Source organism: Zonotrichia albicollis, chromosome 6, assembly GCF_047830755.1.
Source record: "Zonotrichia albicollis isolate bZonAlb1 chromosome 6, bZonAlb1.hap1, whole genome shotgun sequence".
Taxonomy (NCBI): domain Eukaryota; kingdom Metazoa; phylum Chordata; class Aves; order Passeriformes; family Passerellidae; genus Zonotrichia; species Zonotrichia albicollis.
In genome coordinates, this window is record NC_133824.1 from 44,703,912 (window position 1) to 44,726,898 (window position 22,987).

Consider the following 22,987-nt stretch of genomic DNA (forward strand, 5'->3'; position numbering starts at 1 on the left):
ACCCTTCTGCTATTTCTCCAATTTGCTTCCTGTAACTGACTCTTGTTCCAAACAACATCAGAATGTTCCCTCTGGCTTGGACCAAAAAAGCATTCCTGGTCCAAGGTTCAGTCACTGACCATGAGAGTTAGCAGGTGCCTGGAGAAGAGAACAAGAACGTGCAGCACAACTTAACCAGCTTAAGTCTGTTGACTCAGATTTTATTTCTGTGACTAAAGGCTTTGGAAGATTTTTCTTCCATGGATTTGTCTGATTGCAGCATCACATAAGAGTAAGTTTAATGGTTTAAAAACATGCTGCTGAAAAATGCCTTCTTTTCAACTGATTCTCAGCCTGTTGTCTTCTGGTTTCATTGGATTTGCATTAGTTCTTAAATGGAAAGAGTATTTTTTCCCTATTTATCATCTCTGTTTTATATCTCATTTCAGATACTCCTCTTCACCCTTCAATCTCCTTTCTAGGATGAAGAGTCACAATAAATCTACTCTTGTCTTGTGGTGAAAATGTTTCCTACCTTCAACCACCCTTGTCATTCTACAATTTTCCCATTCAGAACACAGTCAAGTTTTCTCTCCTAACACACACAAAAATCTCAGATTTTAACAAGGGGTGAATGAACTTCAAATACCTTTAAAAATGCATTAGCATGCTTTTGTTTAAAACACTTCACTTGCTTCAGATCCAAGAGTTCTTTTTCCCCTCCTGTGCTCACAGCAGAAACCCATGAAGCCCACAACCAGATTCTCAGGTGAAACTCACAGTTATCCTCCCAAATAATGTCCTTGCTCTGTTCTCTGTCTTTCCCTCATTTCCTGAGGTGCCATTCAAACAACTCTGGTGGAAAAATGGCTCTGGTGATTCATGACAATTAATTCCCACGCTGGTGAGGACCAAGGGAATTTTAGTTACTGCAAGAATCTTAATGCCTGCAAAGCATGCAGCTGTATGGATGTTTACTTGGAGGCACCTTCTTTCCACTGAGGATTTTTATTATTAAAATTTCAATCTGATCTATAGAGATCTGAATCACAGCCAAAGTAATTAGAAAGACTTCTAGAGCCTTTACTGACCTTTGCTTCTGACCTATAAGGAATCACAAAATGTTGAATCAGCCGATGTCACCATATCCCTCAATCACACCTTGCATCTTAGAATCGCAGAATCACTGATGTTGGAAAATACCTTTAAGACTATCAAATGAACAATCTTGAAACAATAAACCCCACCAAAACTAAGACTGACAAGAAAATAACTCTTAAAAATATATCTTAGCAACCAGGAGACTGCTACACCTGTTACACCAGTATCAGCACTAACTGAAACTAACTACTGTCACATTATGAAGTACATTTGCAGGTTTCCCAATGCCCAGTCAAATCCCACAATAAATAGAGACAGAGACTGTTCGGTTTAAGTGAATCTTTGAACATGTTTACAATAAGTTTTGCAAGCTTGAAACTTTTATAATGCCAGCACTTACAACACTGATTTACAGTCTGACTCAAAGGAAGAATGCTCATGGTTGGCTCAGATAACATCCTCTTGCAGGCTTTCTCAGAGACAGGTGAAGATTACATAAGGCAAAATAATGGATGGAGAAATGAAGCATGACCACCTATTCATCTCATCCCTTGTGGAGCAAGTGCACCTAAAGATAGTCCTTAGCTTCAGGCTCTTACTTGTACTTGGAAAAATCTCTTCCTGAAAAATTCTAATTGAAACAGATGATGATGATGATGATAAGGAAAGACAGTTTATTTGACAGTTACTATCAAATAACTTAGTATCCCACAGTACTTTCTAAGCTATTCAGAATGGAAATTATTTTGAAATAAGAGACTTGTCCAAAGTTTGCCAAAGTCTAGACCCAAGTTCCCAGCACCAATCTGTCTGCACTGGTGGAAGGACAATAAACAACTTGAGAACTCCAGAGATCATTAGGGAACTGTTATTAATGTCTATATATTAATATCTCTCTAGAAATTCCTTAAGTCCCCCTAGCCCTCATTATTTTATCTTTTTACTATTTTGTACTAGGAGATGGCAAACACACAAACTGGCAAGTGTACCAGGATATGGAGCCCACCTCTGCTGAGCTCTACCACAGCATAATATACTTAATGAAAAAAGAGAATGGATGCTGATTGTCTGCATCTTTCTTTGACTGCACATTTTAAAAAGTGTAGCCTTTCCCCTAACTGTGAATTACAAAGGTAGACCACTTTGCAAATTATTTTAATGCTACAGAAAGAACAAATAAGCAAAGCAGCAGAGATGAGCTCTATATTTTACATTCAGTCGTTTCCCACCCGCTGCCTGACTTGCAACAGGAGACGGTCTGACCGTGGTTTGTGAAGGCAGAACAGCAGAGGAAATGTGACACAAACCAACACAAAATACCAACTGGACATTGGCAGTGCAGGAGAGCTGGCATGCCATCACATGGCTGAGGAATTCAGCCCAAAATTTCTGCTATCTATACAGCACCTTCCACACAGGTGCTTCCTTGCAATCACTCCCATCATAGCCAGCCCATGAGCAGAAATTGTTCAATAAGAAACCTTTCTTCATAACCTGGGTCCTCCACTCCCTACAAAAAACTCCCCTCAGCCCAGCAAAGCTCTCTTTCTGTCAGAATAGAGGTTGCTTACCCTGGAACAGACACCTTGTTCCAAACACAGACAAACTTTACTCAAAATCTGCAAATCCTGCAGTTCTCCACTTACCTATCCAGAGTGTCCTGAGGCACTTTACTCCCTCCAGCTCTGCTGTTGACACTGCTGTTCTTGTTGGCAGTCATGGTCATTTCTGCTTTCTAGAAATGTGGATATCTGTGAGAAGAAAAGTCAATTAAGCTTCAGCAAGCCCAAAAGACAATTAACTCCTTGAACTACTATTCTGTGTAAAGGTAGAACTCCAGGTTGCTTTTCATTCTATGAAATTCAATCAGGGTAGTGATGATCCTGAAAAACAAAACCCTCTACTGCTGCTATTGCACATCCACAGCCAAGTTTATCACAGCCCAGTGCTATAAATGGAAATAACTTATGAGAAGTAGGTGTGTGCTTCAGGTGCCGGCCTGTCTGATGAACAGAGCTTGATATCAAGTTCACAAAAGATCACAGGTTTGGTGTCGTTCTTCCATCCATCAGAGTATGTGGAAATCCCAGCAACAGCACTGTGTGATACTTGCAAATACCATAGCTGTGACTGGAAATTTGACCACACCACAGATATCCCAAGGAGTAAAAAAAGCTTTCTCACCTTTAAAGTGCAACTCTATTATGGAAATATATTCTAATAGTGAAATTTATTCACTGATGAAATTTTGAATATAACTTTCAAATCTGATTGTGATATAAAAATATCACAAGCATTTTTCTCTTTTGGCCTCGAGATTCTTTAAGTAAAGCTGTCTTAGGATACTTATAAAACCTCAGGTAATATAAAGAATCTTTATCAATTCCTAGCTGTTTTTTAACTATTTGGTAATCCCAAAAGCAGTGAACTTATTTTCAGCCCTGTGTATAAAGTCGTGTGCCCAAAAGATGGGTCTCACTTCTGTGACATTGCTGCACACTGGCAAAGAAACAGCCCAGTACCATGATTTATCCTGCCTTCATTCTGCTCTCTTAACAGCAATGTCATGCTGTGACTGAAGGAAGAACATGATGATATGAGGAAAGGCCAGGATGTCACCCAAGGGATGCAAAAGCAGGAATCCCTAATTTAATTGGGACATCATTAGCCCCTCCATTGACTATATCCCAGTGTAAAGCACAGCTCTTAGTGGCCATTTCTTCTGTCATTGTAATCTCCTGAGAAATATTTTGCAAAATGAGGGAGGAATGTATTTTTGTGTCGTGATAAGATTCCTAAAATGCCAGCAGAGTCCCTTGAGAAAGAAAAGGAACAGTATTTACTCCACCTGATGCTACAGGAGTCATTTTTGAAGGATTCTGTGGCTCTACTGGCACCAGTCTGGGTGGTTTCTGACACGCTGCTTAGTTTATAAACTAAAATATCTACCATGGTTTACAGCACTGCCACCCAGGGTCTGACCAGAACTACCAATTTTTACAACCATTAACAGCACAGCTAATGCAAAAAAGAGGAGTGTTACGAAACTTCTTGTTTACTCAAACCCACAGGAAGTCCAGTGCTTGAGAAGCCACTGTAATGTGATGCTGCAAAACAAGCTGGGGGCTAACAACACACAAAAATCCCTGTACTAACAGATCTATCACAGTCAAAGGACATTCTCTAAACCACTTAATTCCAAGCAATTCTGCCACAAACACAGTCAGAAAATCTGCAGACTGCAGCTCTAGAGGCAGAGTAAATCCTGCTGACCACAGACTCCAGGTCTACTTGTCCTTCTCCGTTGCTTTGTATCAATTTTCCCAGATTAAGCAGAGATTTTTTTCCCCCCTGGTTGGTAACATTTTTTCTACACCGAAGCTCCCTAAATTCCTCCAGTGTCTCATTGTTATTGTTAGCGTTACATTATCAAGATTACAGGACTGTTACAGAACTGCCTGTTCCGATTGGAAAAGGGATTGCTTGGGACAAAAAAGGCAGCCTGCTAATGCTGGCCAAGCTTTCTAGGACTGTACATTCCACAGAGAGTAAGCAGTTTTTTTAATGTTTTCCACACACCAGTTCAATGCTTTTACTGTGTTAAATCTAAATCACTTATTAGCACTTAATGTGAGAAAAATAAGAGAGTAAGGAGAACAATAGCTGTTAGCATGCATGTGTAACATTAATTTTCCAAGATTTGCTTTTTGCTCAAGACAAAAATAAGCTGAAGAGACCCTCAAAAAGATGGGAGACTGAACTGACACATTAAAAAAATACAGTGTGCTTTTGTGCTGCTGGTTTTGAGAGTCCACTTTTCCCAAACCCAAAAAACAGAAAGGGAGGAAGGAAGAAAAGTATGTCAAAGCTTGGTAAAATCATCATCCTCAACATTCAAAAGGAGTGATTATTTAAATGTTACATTTCAAAGCCTCCTTAAATGTCAAGTAGAACAAAGTGGTTTGCTTTCAACTGATGATAAATTGAGTTCCTAAAGACAATTTCTCAAGATATGTCAAATTTACTGATTTGTAAGTGTGCTCATTCCCATGCAGCTGAGACTATGATATATATGGTGATATCAACTGACTTTTCTATTTTCCTTTAAAGCTTATTTTGGATGACTATTTTAATGCAAGTGATGCTGGTATCATCCCAGCATATGCAGGAAAAAATGCAAACAACATGAATGGGGCAGAAAAGTGTTCAGTCATTTACAGAGGTGCCTGTAAGGAAAGACTTATATCATCCCAAAAACCTCACCCCCGCCATCCACCACTGCATCCCAAAAATAAAGGGAAAAAAATAAAACCGAGACAAAGAAACAAGAGAGAAAACCTAAAGTAAATGTCATTTTTATATAGAAAGTTATTTTATAGCCTTCAAATGAGTCTGACAGCCTGCAAGTTTCTTGAACCTTTGTAGGGTCAGAATCACATCCCTTGGGCTTGGGTGAGAGCATTCCACATTACACTATTTGCAAATTATTCTTCACAAAGCAATGGAAACCAAAATCTCTCAAGTATTGTGACATACTGTTAAAAACAAATCCAAAAATAATCATGTCACACAAATTCTGCATTGTCTCATAAACCATCTAACAAACCTAGTCTAAAAATGCAGAATTCAGTTTTATTTGTAAATGTAAAGAATTCCTCTGAAATCCTTACTTAGCCATAATTTGTGCTTTGCTCCAGACCTGGTTTTACTAATTTCACAGGATAGCTCTCAAATTGGCAATTTAATGAGCCCAAATGGTAGAATCATTATATCAATTTTGCCTGAAGCCTCCACAAACCATTTATCAGGATCAAAAAATAAAGATGACAGGCAGATATGAGAAATTAGGTGATGGCAACATGGGATCTGCTGCTCATGCCAGGCAAGGTTCAGCATCCAGACTAAAAAGGGCTGCTGCAAAGTGGATGTTTCCTAAGAGATCTTTATCATTGCAAGAAGCTCCAATGACAGAATATTCCTTATGGACCATCTTCCCCCCTGTTTATGGTACACTTACACTTTTTAAATTAAACTGTAGCTTGGAGATTTTAATGGGGCACTGAAAGCCATCACACTTTGGGCCAATGAACAGTACAGCACCACTGAATGCCTAATTCCATTAACAGGTGTTAGCAGGGGAGGGGCAAACCCTCTGCTCCTCCCCTCTGCAGTTTAAAATTATTCTGAATTTCCTAAAGCATCCCAACACTTTGGAAGCACCCACTCTCAGTCACTGAAAAAGTGGAAGTTTGGGTTTTTTTCACTAAAAGCTGTGAATGGGAGTGGGTTGAGAAGTGAGGCTTGGAGCAAGCACCTGGAAAGTCAAGGCAGCACAGAATGCCTAAATTGCTTTATAGCTTCAAGAAAGCCTCCTGCTTTCTAATACATAGTGTCCATCAGTTAGCACATTCCAAGAACTGATTCCTTCCTCTCCTTCTGTGGAAGGTGAATATCATTGAACCCAGAAGAAGAGTTTACATGTGGTCTCTGATGACTTCAGAAGGGTGCCTCTGAATGTAGGTTCCCAAGCCCTCTTCCAAGGCATTATCACTGTGTCTTGCAATCTACTTGAGATCTTGAGTTCTGATTGAGTTTTTCATGCAGATTACCTTCCCCTTGAAATTCCACTAATCTAGAATCTGGAAAATATGGGAAAATACTACTCCTTTGGTCAGCCCCATAGGGCAGAGACCTGGAGGCATAACAGGAAGTCATAACAGGGAAGAACTACAGGCTGCTAAAACAAACTCATGTTTTTGAAAAACTACAATAAATACAGACTTTCATAAATATATTTATAATAATTGATGTGTCTACTTATTTTTCTCTTAACAGTAGCTGCAACAGAATGGCTTTAGCCATTAATAAGTTAGATTAACACATTAATTTGCTTTTCTCAGTGCTTTGAGGGAGCTTGCCCACATGCCAAGAGGTGTAGTACAGCTGAACTTTTGTTTAGGAGTTACAGCCTGCTTTGTGGCAATTTGCCTACTCCCTTCCATTAAAACAGATAATTGTGTCCTTCCAGAACCACGTCAGTTCTGATCAACTGGAAAGCCCAATAAAATGTTTAAAGATTCCTGCCTTGAGAGGGCACCTGCAGAGACTCCTGAGAACATGGTTATCAGACTCCATCAGGAATACCTGTCCTCTGGAGTGGGATTAACTCCACAGTCTCATCCAAAATTTCTCTCCCTATAATCCACAGCCTGTTTTCAAACAAGTCAGTGACGAGTCTCTCTGCTAAGCTTTCACAGCTAGGTGGCAACTTGAATTCTAGCACAAACTCCCCACCATAACCAGCAGGAGTGGTGAACTTGGCTGCCATTGACCCTTGCAATGCCCAAACCACCCTCTCAGCACTTCAGTCCCCACCAAACTGAGCTGGTGCTACTGGGAAACTGATGTTACAGCACCTACTGGAGGGGAAAGTTACCTCCCCCAGGCACTCTGACTAAAGCAAAAACAGCTCCCCATGCACCGTTCACCCTCCTTTCCTGTTTTTCTGCTGCCTAAAATGCTTTTCCCTTTTCTGATGTTTTTGCTCTTTCCTATTTTGTGCCTTTGTTCTGTCTTCCTCATCCTGCTTTATCTTCTTACTTCATTTATCTTCTCTCAAGTTATTCTTCCCTCTTTCCTTATTTGAAAGCGGGCAATACCTGGTGGAGAGAACAGACCTCACTTGAAATACTCTGCAGTCCAAACCAAATGCCTGAACTAGGCAAGAATTTAGGGCTAAGCTCCTCCATTACCCTTAGCAATCCTAGGGCGACCACAGCTTTCAAACTGGAAGGAAAACAACATGAAAATCAAGGAAGAAAACGTTTAGAGAAGGAGGCATGAACAGAAAACGTGTCTGTTACTGAATCAGAAATTAGTCTTTCCCTGTGTAGGCTAAAGAAAAGGTCTGGGTTTTAAAAAATACATTGACAATTTCAAGCTTAAATATCTTGATTTGAGATACCAGGGTAGAAAGGGCCTACTTAGAAACTATGCCCAACATACATCACAATTATTTTGTATTATTCTTCTTTTGTTCGCTCCCTTCATTCTCAAGATTTTTGCATAAAAACAACCCCATTTAAGTCTCAGGAGCTCACCTGTTCCTGTTCATTACTCCTCCATGAAGTCATAATGTTCTAATGGTGACATCAACACCATTTGCACAATAATTAATTGTTTTTTGTGACACAAAAACCAAATTATAAATTTGCTAAGGAATGAGAGTTGGGTAGCTTTGAGGAACAAAGATTCTTTTTCATTAATATCTCTTGTGTCACAAAGGATACAATAAATGAGAAAATAGAGAGAGATGAGAAAATGTCCTTTGGTATTTCCCACAGGGTGTGACCAGTCTCTAAAAACATCCCAATGCAATTCACAGAGTGAACAAACAAAGACAAAAGTCTTAGTAAGTCTTAGCAGCAACTTCCCAGTTGAGCTGACACCCATGACTGAGCCCTCCTCACACCAAGGCTGACTGACAAAGTCTGCCAGACAGCTGAGAAACATCCTGGCTTGGCAACTGATGGAGGTTTTGATTTGTTAGAGCATCATCTGCGGCAGAACGCAGGTCACAGCTATCCTAGAGAGCAAGCTGCTGTGCCCAGAATTGTCAGCACACCTCCCTTCCTGACTGTCAGGCACATGTGGCTCCCTCTCAGAGCCCTGCTAGAGTAAGAATTGTAAAATTATTAGCAGTTATAGGCCTTGCAAAGTGTTTTAATGACACTTGATGGGAGGAAGGGCAAACATCTTTGGATACCTCAGTAAGGTCAAGAGGTGACCTGCAGTGATACCATGAATGTCCTTGTGGTTAGATCACTGTGTGTTAGTGACTGTTCTGAGCCAGTGCCTCCCAGAAGCAGGTCCTGTCCATGATACCCAAGCTGGAAGTGCTATTCTTCCAGTGAAGAAACTATTTATCTGCATGGACTGTCTCAATATGACGATATAAAAGCACCCTGGGAGGATGAGGTATGGGCTGGAGACCTCAGGGATGTAAGTGGAAAACACTGGCCAAAGTTGTCTTGGCTTGTACAAAGCTATGAGAACAACATTGGGTCTGTCTCTTTAGCTCTTGGCAGTTACCCAGGGAATCTGTAGAAAGGCACACAAAAGATTTTAATTCCCCTAGAGAAGATCTTAATTCCCCTGTATCCAAAGTACATCCAGAAGTGAACCTGGACACAGGCATTAGCAGCAACAAATGGGATGGCAGCTAAGTCCATTGTTTGTATTAGGGATTTGTGCAGGAACCTTTCAGGAAGGTATCTGTTTACATTTAGAAATTATGTTCTTGCACTTAAAGCAACATCTGCAGGATGCAGAAGCTCCGAGCTGTGTTGGAGCTCTGACGTGGATTTCAGCCAATCTTAGGAAACCTGTTTAGAGGTAAGATCTGCAAATTCAGTGCCAGAGATTAAAGCCCACCACCCACATTCTGGCATCTGGCTCAATGGCCCATTTTCTCAAAGGTGCTCCTATTTTTCCTGCTACCTCAGGAATCTATCCAAATCTCCAAATATCACTGCTGTACCAAAGATGGAGGCTTAAAACTGGCCTGATTTGAGGCAATGAGCAGCTCTCTCATGCACAGTGGCTTTCTGATTCAGGTTCCCTTCATGTCTATGAACACCTTGGCTACCACCTCCCTCTCCTTCACACTCTACATGTCCCAAGCCAAAAGAAGCAAACCCAAGTCCCCTGTGCTCCCAGGATGATAAACTGCAATGAGGTGTGAGCAGCCTGACTGAAAGGTGTGTCCACACCCTGCCTCAGTTGCCACCTCAGACAACTAAATAAAGGATTATCAGAGAGAAACATGGAGCCAGAAAAATCACTGAATCCCAACTTCCCTCCTAGCTGCTGAAATAGAGGATGTATGCAAAAGAAGCAGCAGAGAGGAGGGGTGAGGTCCAGACAAGCATCAGAAGAGTTCAAGACTGATAGAGCAAAGGTGAGGTGAAGGATAGCTAACATAGTATGAGAAAAACACAAATGGGAAACCAGAAAGTGAAGACTTTTTATAAATATGAAAGGGCTATAAGAAACCCCAGGTGGGAAGAGAAATACAGCCTCCTTCTTCCCCTCCACACTAGGAACACAATCTGTGTCCCCCAGAGAAAGCAGCCCACTTTTCCTCATGCTCCAGGATGTTTTCATTCCATGCCTAAAATCCTCCTCATGGAATAAACTTGGAATTTTTCTGAAGATACTTCAAGAAAAATGAATCTGCAGTACTGACATGAGACTTCACAGAAAGAGAGAGAAATTGCTGCAGTCCTGCAAAGCAGGTGCAAGTCCATAAGAGTGAGAAGTGCTCAGGGTGTGCATAGCTGCTCATTCAACACACAAGCTCAAATCTAAATTCACGTTTTTGAGTCCCTGATTCATGGGTAGAAGCCTCACCCCCCCCTCACAAACAGCCCTGCAGTGATTGCAGCAGGAGAGTTGCAACTCACAAGTTCCTGCAGTTTCTTTACAAAATTGGTTCTAAGGGAGATTGGAGGAAAAAGAAATCACTGAGAGAATATTGGCAGAATGACAATATAGCAGAATGACAGTAACAAACTATGCACAGCAAACTACTTATTCTCTTTGTTAATGAAAATTATAGTAGCTATAGCAACAAAAATGGGGCATGGAGGAAAAAAGTCCAAGACACTTCAATATCTCCAAAGAACACAGTTTTCTAATACAGAAAAAAATAAGACTTACGGCACCAGCAGCTCCTACAAGGCAGGGCTGTAGTAGTGCACCGTGGTTTCAGTTAAAGGCAACAATCATTAACCAGCACAGCTGGGCTCAGCAGTTGACAGGCAACACCATCCCTTCCAGTGAGCCACAATTCCTTCAGGCACTGAACTCGCCTCTCTTGCTGTAGGACTGGCCCTGCAGCCTCATTTCTGGTGGATTTACCTCGTATTGCCTGCCAAGCCCTGTGACAGAGTGACTAATGTCACCACTCAACAGAGACATCTCCTGTGCCCAAGCCTTTTTGCCTGCATCCCCTCACCAGCCACCACACCCTGCTATCCTTGTGGGTGCTGCCCACAGCACACTCAGCAGGCATCTCAGGGAGAAAAGCACTTCAGTTCCCTGCTGCCTGGGTGTATTTTCCTCCTCAAACACACACACTTGCAAGCTCAGAGAGGGGAGGAATGTCTGGCACTTCTGCGGTGACCATCTGGCAGAAGCACTGCTCCATTTTCTGGCAACTTGACCAGAGTCTTAGAACAATTATTTCAGTTCCTGATTCAAGCACTGGAGACAGAAGATCAAGTTACATTTCTCTCCAGCCATCAACACTAATTCAGTTTTCACTAAGTCAGCCTTGCTGGAATTTCACTCTTCCACACTAAAACCAAAAAGAAAAAAAAAGGAAAGTGTGAATCTACACTGAAAAGCCAGTAGAAGAAACATAAGGAATTTCAAGAGCCGCCCTTCACAAATGTAAAAAATGCCAGTAAGAGCCAAGAGAGAAGGAACTGTTTCTTCCTAGAAAGGACATTTTTATAAGACAAAATGATGAAAAACTGGATGTATTGAAAATTACATGATATCATGGTCCTCAGTGATATCCCTTGGCTTTATAGCAACCATGTAAATAAGCTTTCTTCCCTTACTATCACAAGGTGATTGTGAGTTGAAGAGAATGCCTTCCCACCCATGGCTCGGGCACAGGTATCCACAGCCATCAGCAGAGGCGCTTTTCCCAAGGAAAGGGTTCAGCTCCCACAGCACTGACCTTTGCCATCTGCATGAAAGGAAAGTTTCAACAAACTACCACAAGCAAAAGTGTTATAAATCACCTTTCATCAGGCCTCCAACCACTAGCCAGAGAAACAACTGGAAACACTTAAACCTGTTTTAACATTCCTTGTAGGAGGAGGCAGGGAAACACCTCCCCATCCACCCACTGGAGCTGATTGCAGCCACCAAACCACTCTGGACAGTGGCTTCTGCCAGTGGAGTTTCTGTTGAGGATTTCTGCAGCAGCAGCCCTTCCCAGCAGAGATAGAAAACCCAGCAGCAGCCACAGAAACTCTAGCTCTGTTACCATACGCTCTACATCCAGAGTGGCAGGAGGGAACCGCAGGGGTTTAGGAGGAGGCAAACAGAAACAAATCCACAAACAAACTGTGAATGTATCACATATCTTTTAAACCTTCACATGCTGGGAGATGGTATTTGATGATTTGAAAGAGCTTCTTTTCTTTCCTTTTATGAAAATGATTTACATGCAGCTGTGTACATGACATGTTGGAGCCTTCTCAAGAGACCAGCCGCTGTTGCAAAGAACTCACACTTCTATGATAGGAATTTCACAAATGAAGGCACTAACTATCTTCCCAGATGCAGGCTTGAATAGACCCACTGTGCTGGAGAGTTCTGCTCAGGGAACAATCTTTCTTCACAGCCCACAGAGCAGGAGTAAACCTGACACAGAGGAGCATTACAGCCTGACCTGCTTTATTCTCAGATTGGAGAGAGAGAGACCCACAGGGGCTGTCAGACAAGCACTGCCCTCATCACACAGGCCTGTGAAGAATGCTCCCAAGCTTCCCAAATCCCACTTCTCTGCTTGCAATCCAAGTCTGAACATCTGTAATGCCAGAGAGGGCACGGGAGAGCATAGCCTCAGAAACGTGTCAGGTAGAAAATGTGATCCCACGCCCTTGCAGTCAGCTGGATGTGTCCAGGAATAACAAGTAGCCAGTGTGTGCAGGAATAGGGTCCCATTTCTTGTTTGCAGGTTGGCTGCAGAGCCATAATGTGCTACCACTTATGTTTAACAATATTGAAACATGTAACCTTAACTTGAAATATTTGTGTGAAATCATTAATTTTATCCAGACAGCATTTGGAATGTTGCTCCAGTATCAGCATTCCTACTCAAAGGTTTAACACTGGTGCTCCTACTTTAGCTCAGTTCAAAACTGTGAGCAAAATATAATTTAATAGCAATTTGATTTTGCAATGATCTCATTGAAAAGGCATATGTAGCATTGCCCTTGCAGCACAGAAACAGCCACAAGATAAGCCTAAGGGACACAGATTAACACTCTGATCAGATAAAATTTCAGCCCCTTCTCCCTTGCAGGGAATGTTTTGGCCTTTTGCCAAGCAGAAAGCATTCCACACACAGTAGGGTAAATTTGGTATAGCACCCATATGGAAATATCTTCTTCACAACAAGGCCAGGGTATAATATCTATTATCTGAACACACATGCTCTCTTACTTGGAACATGAGTGAGCCCACAGCAGAGTTTGACTCAAACTTTCCCCATCTCATGGGAGTCCATATTTGAGCAAGCTTTAGAGTGGCACTGGCACTAAAGCTGGAATTCATCTTTCTTTTCTTCTTTCCTATGGTTTTAAGCTGAATGCAGCAGAAGTTCAATTTGGATCTGCTCCCTAAATAAAAATACTTTTATTGTTTCTTTTGAAGTGTGGTTACTGTAGACAATAACTCTGCATCAACCAGACCTCCAGAAATGGACCTGTCTACTCACAACAAAAATGTCAAAGCAGATTTTGCTGTGATCAACTATAGAACAGCCTGAAGTTGTGTCGGGAAAAGTTTTGGCTTGATATTAGGAAAAGGTTCTTCACTCAAGAGATCTTTGGGCACTAGAACAGGCTCCCCAGGGCAGTGGTCACAGCAGCAAGCCTGACAGAGCTCAAGAAGAATTTGGGCAATGGCCTCAAGCACCTGGTGTGACTTTTGTGGTGTCCTGTGCAGGGCCAGGAGCTGGACTCCATGCTCCTCATGCAACCCTTCCAACTCAGCTTATTCTCTGATAACACAGTTCATTTAGTGAAAGGGAGCACTACAACTCTGTTCTGCTTTCATAGAGTTTATGCTTATGCAGTTCTCACTTTAACTCTAGTTTCAGACACTCCTTTGCTACTGTTCATAGAGTATACCAGAAAGGAAATTATAGCTCGGACTTCTTCTGTTTCATACTCCTGTCACTGTTCCTCCTTCAGTTCAGGTGCATGCACACTTATCTTCCCACTACCAGAATTTTAAAATGCGCATCTACAAATAGACATTGTTACAGATAGATGTACTGCACAATCTGATATAAAACTTCACAAATAAAACTTCTTCTCCAGTAAGTAAATTGAGCAGAATAAAGTAAACACAGGGTATATAAACAACACTTTGCTACTAAAAATTCCATCATGACAAAAGAAATAAATCTTTTAAGGAAAAAAAAATCAATTACACAGAAACTCTTCAGTATCAGCTTCCTGTGAATGTATTTTCACTTGTGTTTGATTAATGAACAAATCAAAACATTCAAGAGAGATACTAAACAGTTTTGTCTGGCATGAAGCCTGCATTGCCAGATTCCCTGTGGTTTCCAATTGGTACCACGGACTTGGCCACAGTTCACTCAAAATTCAGTCCTAATGTTCCAAAAGGTAGGTAAATACCTATGGACATTTTTGTGGTCCCAGGAAGGTGATTTGTATTATAGAGGCAAATAAAATTGTACCTGTGCACAGTGGACAAAAGCTGACTGACAGAAAATTCCACCCTGCTACAACAAAAAATGCTTTTTACAACTCCAAAAGGTAAATATTTATAAGATTATGAATCCAGTTCAAATACCTTTTGTGACTAGCTACTCATCTGACCATTTAGGGATGAGATGGTCTGATAAATTGTGTTGAAATTTGTAGGTGTTATAAATGCACCAGGATTCACAGGTTCCTACAAAGCATAAATTCCTGAAGCTTCCTGATGGAAAAACTGCCTCTGTCTTCTAGTCTGTGCCTATTACTTAATATCCAAACTCCTACCTCATTTTCCCCAGACAAATATTCTCCTATTTAACCTAAAGAAGAATGCATGGTGGGACATCCATGTGTAACAAGTTTTCTTCATCCTATGTTTTAGATGCAAAAGTCATGTTAAGAAGCTTTTTTCTGATCCTAGGGAACATAAAAGGTGTGACAAACATGAAATTCACTGTGGCTGATTCTTCACAGTAGCTGTGTTCTAGGTGAGGCACTAAAGAAAACACATGTCAGAAAATGGCTTGAAGTTTGAGGGCTTTTTTTCAAACTGCAGTTTAATTTTATGGCAGCTTCAAGGTATTATCTCTGCTCTTTCAGACAACTGCATTATCTCAACTCTGACCAGATTTTTCATCAAAAAGCCAATGAGGTTGGAGTCTCTGTGTGTGTGATAAATTCACCTCATGCTGTAGCAAAACATCAAGAAACTACTCCATTCAGTTCTCAAAGAAGGGAGCTTTGGCCCTTCCAGTTTTAATGGGAAAGCTGGAGCCACAACACAAAAAATGAGAGTTCTTTGGAAATGCAACCACACCCCACTCATTTTCTGCTCTGTGCCCCATGTCCCCACCCACAGATACGCAACAGAGGAATACCAGCTGTTGAAACTTTGCAGATGGCAAATCCAATATTGTGCCACTTTAGACTTTCTCCTCAAAGGATCATTCCACATGGCTTCTTTTATAGGGTCAGGATTTCTTTTCTTGGGAGGACGGATAGTTGGGCATGGAAAATATCTGTGGGCATGAACAATGGGGAAATGGCATTTATAAACTGAAATAAAGCCTTTCCAATTTGTGGAAAGAGCTGGAGGGAGGAAAGAATCATATGAATAACATATTTGAAACTCAACAGGCTGCTGACAGTGAGTCCTTTCAGATCCCACTCTGGCCATACTCTTACATGACAGTACCACATTTAAATCTGTGACTAAAGGTGAGTCAACGCACAGTGATGTACCCAGCACTTTGTTTCACTGCACTGAGTTTAATCAATCCATCCTTCCCCTACACATAATTTGTGGGGAAGGAAGAGTCGTTTCTTCTGCATCTTGTGTATTTCATGGTGCTGCACAAGTGCTAGAATGAGCATTAATTTTGAGTGCTGCTTTAAGCAGACAATTCATTCAACACAAAAGTATTAAACTCAGCAGTCAGTCCAGGGGATGGCTGCACAGGTGCCTTCAAGAGAGCATCTACTGAGCTTCATGTTTCTCAAAGGTATTTCCCTCCTGCCACACACAAAGAGGCTTTCAGGTTGCAAAAGGAATCTTGTTTCTTACAAGAAAAGAGGGAGACTTTCAGTGTATGTCATTCAATACAGCACATTCTCAGACTAATTCCACAAGTGAATGCCCAATGAAAATAGACAAAAAAACAGAGCCAAAAGTCCACATGAGGAAGCACCATAACAATATCATTAAAAGTATTACAGAAGTCTTTCAAAACACTGTCAGCAAGGTACTTTACCCATGTTAAGGAAAAGCAAATACATTTTAAGAAATAATTTTCTTTTTCTATTGGAAGAAGTAAAAACTATTTGCCAGCCAAATATTTTCCTTCAAAGCTACCCTGCTTCAGCCAAACCCCATTAATCATTGTGTTGTTAGACAAGATTGCTTTGATGTCCACAGATCATACAGAAGACTTAAGACAGCAAGCTGTCTGAAAAATTCAGTGATAAGGTCAAGGTAAACCAAGGTAAAAAGTGTTTAATCAGTTCTAATTTAGTCAAGAGTTTTACTTGTTTCACATAAACTTTATCTACTTTTGATTGTTATTTTATTTTATCTAGCACCACATACTGCAAAGCCTCTATTATTACTACTGCCTGACTTACCAAGCCACCTGGAAACTCAACCATCTAAGGAGAAACAAAGACTAAATTAGAAATACTCTTCTCTGCAAGGAACTGGGAAGGGGAAAAGAAATGTTGACTTTGATTGAAGGGGTCCAACAGCCCTGTTCAGATTAGCCAAGCAATTTGAGTCTCACTGAGTACTCTCTGAGCCCCTGGGCAAAACATGGGATTTTGGTGTTTGTTAGAGGCTGTTGTGGGGGTGAAAATTAAAGTTCTCTTTGGGCACTATAAACAACAAAGAAAACCCACACTTCCTCTATCAAACAGCACATGGATCCCCCAATAACTAATTTCAGCAGAAACTATTATTAAAAATTCTTTTGGAAAGTATTCAAGGTATGGTTTATGGGCAGAAAAGCATTTTAAAAATACACATTAATGCTTCCATTAAGAACCAAAAAATAGAAACATGCAGACAAATAACTCTTTAAACTAACACTTTGGCAACAACAACAAAAAATATTTAGTACATCACTTAACAAATGGATTTGACCCAGATTGCTACCCTCTGTTTTAAGAGAACATTCTTGAGAAGAGTTCACAGGCTGCTGGTACTGCTAATTTATCTCAATTGTGTTACAGCTTTCAAAGAGTCAGTAAAAGACTTGCAACATCCGTTCCCACTTTGTTGCCTACACATATTCTTACCAGTAAGGGCTATGAGAAGAAGCTAAACTAAAACTGAAAACAGGAAAAATTTTAAATCATAATCAGCAGTTGAAGGGAAGGGTGTTTCTTCTTCTAAACAAGAGACTTGAAGGCTCTGCCCCAATAGCAATCTTGGCTTGCTCTTCACTTCATATAGCCCCCAGCTCTTGTGACAAGATTACTTTCAGTTAAAATTTGTGTTTGCTTCCCTTCAGCCCACCTGGACTGTCTTCATCTTCAAGTGATGACACTGTCATGCCATTTCCTTTATTTCAGTCTGAAAAATCAACAACTCAGGTGTGTAGAGGGAGAAAATCTAACTGCATATTCCTTTTAATGAACATTTTTATGGAGATAGTGGATGAAAGTAGTCTCAAGATAGCAGTTCATTAATAAGCTCTACAACATGATATTTTTCTCTCAGCAGTAGTCTTATCTTAACACCCTTATCAAGTCACTCTCCAGTGGCTCTACTGATTCTAAATTTCTCCCTGTGGTTCTCCTACTGAGCAAAAGTCCAAAAAGAACAAACATGCCACTTCTCTGAGTCTACAACAGAGCATTCAGAGTTATCGGACTGCTCAGCACAATCTATCTATCTTTTACTTTTAAACTCCAAGGCTCCACAAGTCCTTTCCCTCCAAGCTGGTTTATCATGATCAGAATCACTGACCTGAATTTTCCTCTTCTGGAAAATATAGTATATTTGCAATTTCCAAGCATGCTAGAAAAGTCACAGAATCACAGAATAACCGGAGCTGGAAAGGACCCCTGAAAACCATCCTGTCCAAAACCCCTGCTGCTCAGGTTCACCTAGAGCAGGTTCCAAAGGATCTCATCCGGGTGGGGTTTGAACATCTCCAGAGGTTTTTTTGCTGGAACAGTTGTTTTCATGTGTCCTTCATATTTGCGTGCCTGAACAATTCCGTCCATCTGATGTTACAAACTAGCTGCTGTAGCTCTATCACAATTTTCTACTTGAAATAAGAAGCCTTGTTATAATCCCCCTTTTAATTCTTTCCAATTATAAAAAAAAGTAACTAATGTTTTGATAGACTGAATAAACTTCCTATTTGAACAATAGTCTTTCACCTCCTTATTAATCAGTAAAACCAAGACTAACACACTATCTTGTCAGTTGAGATGAAGAAGTTGCTAGACATCAATAAACATTTCTCAGCCAAAATTATAGGAGCTCTGCATCTTTAAATATCCCAGTGAGAAGGAATACATTTTTTAAAAATTAGGTTTCCAGTTAACATACATAAAGTCACACCTCAAGCTTTTTTTCCCCAAGCTTTTCTTTTTGCATATCATTTTTGTTTCTGTCAACATTGTAACATAAACCATCTGAAAGGTTTAAAACTAAACAGTTCTAGGCAGTGGGTGAAACCACAGCATGTTAACTGACAGGAGGTTTTGGCTTGGTCTTCATCTTTAAGCATCTATTACTCAGCTGCTGTTTCTCTGCAGCAGGGGCTGGAACATTCACAGACTTCAGGCCAAGACTCCTAGTTTCCTATTAGGTGCTGCTTGAGCATGTTTTTTCTTGATTTGGTTGTTTCTTTAATAACTACACCATCCTTGTATTCCATCTTGCCCATCTGAACACAACCAATACCAATTGACACTTACTGCAGCTTCATTGAACACTGTTCAAATGACAGCACACACGGCTGTGATGCCACTTGACAGAGCTGTCCCCATCTGACAGACATCAGAGCAGGGACAGAGGTGATGAACAGAAGATAAGGCTAGTAAGAAATTAAGGTAAGCAGAAGAAATACAAGTGTGATATCTCTTAAGTATTAGCCAGTTCTCCTTCAGTCAAATGCAAAGCTATTTTCAAAAAACTAAAATATTTTTCCTATGGCATATAATCCTCTGCCAACTCCAGCACAAGAGATTTTGTCCTCGAACAATCTGAAGAGTGGAAGAATGAAAGCTTATAAAATATATATCCTTGTCTGTGTTGGAAACAGCACCATTCCAAACCAGAGACTAAGGCTGAAATACAATCCAGGGGCTGTGCTTCCATTCACAAACTGTTCCATTTGAACACAGGGTCTGGAATGAATTTTATCCTCATGTTCAACCAGAGAGCCACAATTTATTACAGTGTTGCACTTTTCAGTTTCAAAATCATATCCCTAACATTTTTTTCTGTCAAGTCCAATGGAGATTAGCAGACTTTTCAACCAGGATCATCCATAAAGAGAAAATACAGCAGAATCCAACTGCCCAGAGACATGAAGAAGCAAGTCCAGTTATGTACCACATGGCTAAAAGAAAAGAAAACCTACTGTGCACACACAGCTTCAACAGTCTGAGCTGGAAAGGCATCAGAAAGGCCCTTTCCTTAGTAACAGCATAAGTGGTATCTCAAATGTTTAGCTCAGTAACAGCATAAGTGGGGTCTCAGACTTTGGCTCTGTTTTTAAGTTACCACTAGACTGTCTGTGCAGCAGCCCAGCTCCATTACTCCTGTGTAAAATCACAGTAATGCTCTCTGACAGCTTCAAACCCCCAAAAAATAACCAGTGCTTCCCAGTCATTGCATATTCTGCAGCTAACATGTGGCACAAAGGTACAGGCTTATTTACATCAGTTAAACTTTGAGCTGTTTCAGGAGCCTCCTTAGGGTTCTCTAGGTAATGATTACTTCTGATATTCAAATTAAAAGGAATTTAGGATTCAGCAACACTGGCATGACCAATTTCAATCTATAGGGTCACTGCTTTTTGCAGAAGTTGTCTATAATTTTCCATTGTCTTAAAATATTTCTCTGGCAAAAAGAGAAAACTGCAAAAATTGCAGCAGAGTTGAATACATTTTCATTGATGCTTCTCCACATAGAGCAAGATGAAAGAAGCATCTGCTGCCAGTATACAACCAGGTAAAAGTAATTTAAATAATTACAAAAAACATCCCATCAACTTCTGGACTAGAACAATTTCCTCTTCCAGAAAAAGGGAAGGGAAATTGGTGACATGGTCCTTCAGCCCAAGGATGTGATCCAGCAATTCAATCTGTGATTTAACATGTCATTTTTAAATACTAGTTTTTCTCACAGATCCTATTGCACCAGAAATCTCTTGATCATTATACACTCATACCACACCACAAATCAGATTTTCATAGTATGCAGAGAAGTAAAAACTAGACTTCAGTTAACATAAACCTTTAAATGAAGACAAAGGAAATTATCACAGACATCAGGTACAGAATTCTTATACAGTAAAATTTATTAATCTGTTGACAAGTAACCAAATTTTTTCATTCTACAAAAAGCTTTCCATTTGATAAGTCAGAGCCACTACCACATATCCTTTGCATTGCATTCACATATTTTATTCACCTGGTCACCTAATAAAACAGTCTAGATCCCTTCAAACTTTCCATCTCTCTTTGACTGACACTGAGCAGTCATTTGACAGCATGGATGACAATTTAGAATGAACCCTGCTTTGACTAGAGCTGCTGCAGAATAGCTTTTTAAAACCCATCTCTGGGTAGCTCTGTTTGTGACTAAGAAACATTTTTAACACAGCAGCTAACAGCCCCAGTGAGATGCTTCACCATCTATTTTGGAAGGCAATATGCCAAGAGAGCTGTGGTGCATTTTCAATCATCTCTTGGCTACTGCTTCTTCCAAAGTCTCTGTCCAAAGACAGCCAAAACCAAGTTCTATGAATCACTGCTTGAATGAGATCTAATTATTCAATTAGTTTTAATGCCTTTCTTTTCATTGTTTCTTGACAGCCTTACACACCTCTTGCCCTTCAGGGCATTTGTCCACATGTCTTTCCCACAAGTGGAAATGCAGGCAATTTCCTTCCCACCCATAACAGCTTTCAGTGAATACAGTATCCTGCACATCCCCTTTGGATATAGTCCTTTTTACCAGGGAGAGAGGAAGAATAAAAATCTGTATAATCACCTATTCACAGACACACATTGCTGAGACCTGATCTGCTGCTTTGTGTACACCACAGATTTATTGCACGTAAACTTCTTCACAAAGATATTTGTCATGTTTATTCACCTGAATGCATAAGATTATTAATAAAGCCTCAGGTATGAAACTGCAAATAGATGATCCACCTAGCTAGTATAAGTGGGGGGAAACTTAACACTTAGCTGTGAAATATGAACTGCTTCAAAAACTGTATTGGTTGGAAGGCTTTGATGATGAGAAAAAAGGAAAAAAAAGAGAAAAATCTCTTAATTCTCCACCTTACTCCTTATGAGTCACACTATTTTTCATTTTGCCTGCTACTACATTAATACAAAAAAAACCACACAAAAAAACGTGTTTCAGAGCAATGCTGTCTGCTTTCTCCCTGTATAACTACACAGAAAAGAAACAATGATTAATGGTGTAATATAGATTTACAGCAAATTCCTAGCTACTAGTTCATCTCAGTCACTAAAGCAGTTACTTGACAGTTGCAATGGCTCAGTTGCTTTTACAGGAATACTGTCTAGGGCTCAGACTCATTTTTCTGGGACAAGATTTTCAAGGTAGAATGAAAACTGCAAGCTAGGGTGCAGCCAGCTGAGAAACAAAGCACTTTTTCACAATTCTGGTTTTCCATTTCCCCACCTGAACTGCCAACAGGAATGTGCTAGTTATAGAAAAACAACAGAAATGCAAACTTTCCATTGAGATACAGGATAGAGAGATTTTGTAAGTATTGCATTTTTAGCCACAGGTTTGCAACAGGACTGGGAGAAAGCGGTGAGAAAATTGATGTGCATTGACTCATTCACCTTTCCTTTTAACCAAAAGATAGTTAATGGCTCTTGAAAATCAAAATGTGTGTTCTCTAGAAGAGCTACAGCTAGAAAAAGGCAATATTCTACTCAGTTTAACAGTGGTGATTATCAGGCCTGAACTTTACTAACCCAGTTATTATTACATCCACTACCTCAGAAACACAGAAAGGCTTAGCATGGTGAACACTATACAAACAAAACTCCAAATGTTGGTCTCACTTGAGTAGTTTCTCTTCAAACACTGCAGCAATTGGAGTTTGCTGTGATGTCACCCACGCAATTTCTTACACCATCCCTGCAAAGGTGCAATGGAAGAGGCTCATTGCAGACTGGCTGTTACCAGGAGGCAAAGAAAACTTTGCAGTAAACTTCATGAGTCACCTAATGCTTCATTTTGCTGTAGTTTTGCAAAAGAATATACAACATGATTGGTAATGCTGCACACCACTGCTGCCAGCAGAGCCTACATAAGAAGTCATGCCTTATAAAATGGTTGTCAGATCCTTTTGATTGACTATCCTCAAATGTTGCCTTTTCTACTTTCAATGCCAAAAAACACAACAGAATTTCAATCTTGCATAGAAATACTTCATTCATTAAGCAACACCTTGTCCTTAAGAAGTCTTTTTCCTCTTTCTCAAAATGGACATTTGAACTTATTAAAAATGTAAAACAAAGGTGTTCCCTCCCCACATACCCAGCTGTGCTGAGGTGCATAGCATCCTCTGAGAACAAATCCATTTGCATCCCTGGTCTTTCATCTTGCCACTGACTGTGCTTGGTGTGTCAAAAAGTTTATAAAG

At 40.3% G+C, this 22,987-nt stretch overlaps 1 protein-coding gene across 7 annotated transcripts in view; it reads right to left on the reverse strand.

The window, feature by feature from the left end:
• Window positions 1-22,987, reverse strand: part of DENND2B (DENN domain containing 2B) — a 153,931-nt gene that overhangs the window by 84,957 nt on the left and 45,987 nt on the right. For 6 of the 7 annotated variants that reach the window (XM_074543409.1, XM_026793134.2, XM_026793133.2 and 3 more), the window contains one exon: window positions 2,727-2,831. In XM_074543409.1, coding sequence (XP_074399510.1) covers window positions 2,727-2,806 — 80 coding nt within the window. In that variant the 5' untranslated portion in view covers window positions 2,807-2,831. Of the gene's footprint in view, window positions 1-2,726; window positions 2,832-10,800; window positions 10,820-22,987 lie in introns of those variants that run through there. The other variant, XM_074543410.1, reaches the window with a different exon arrangement.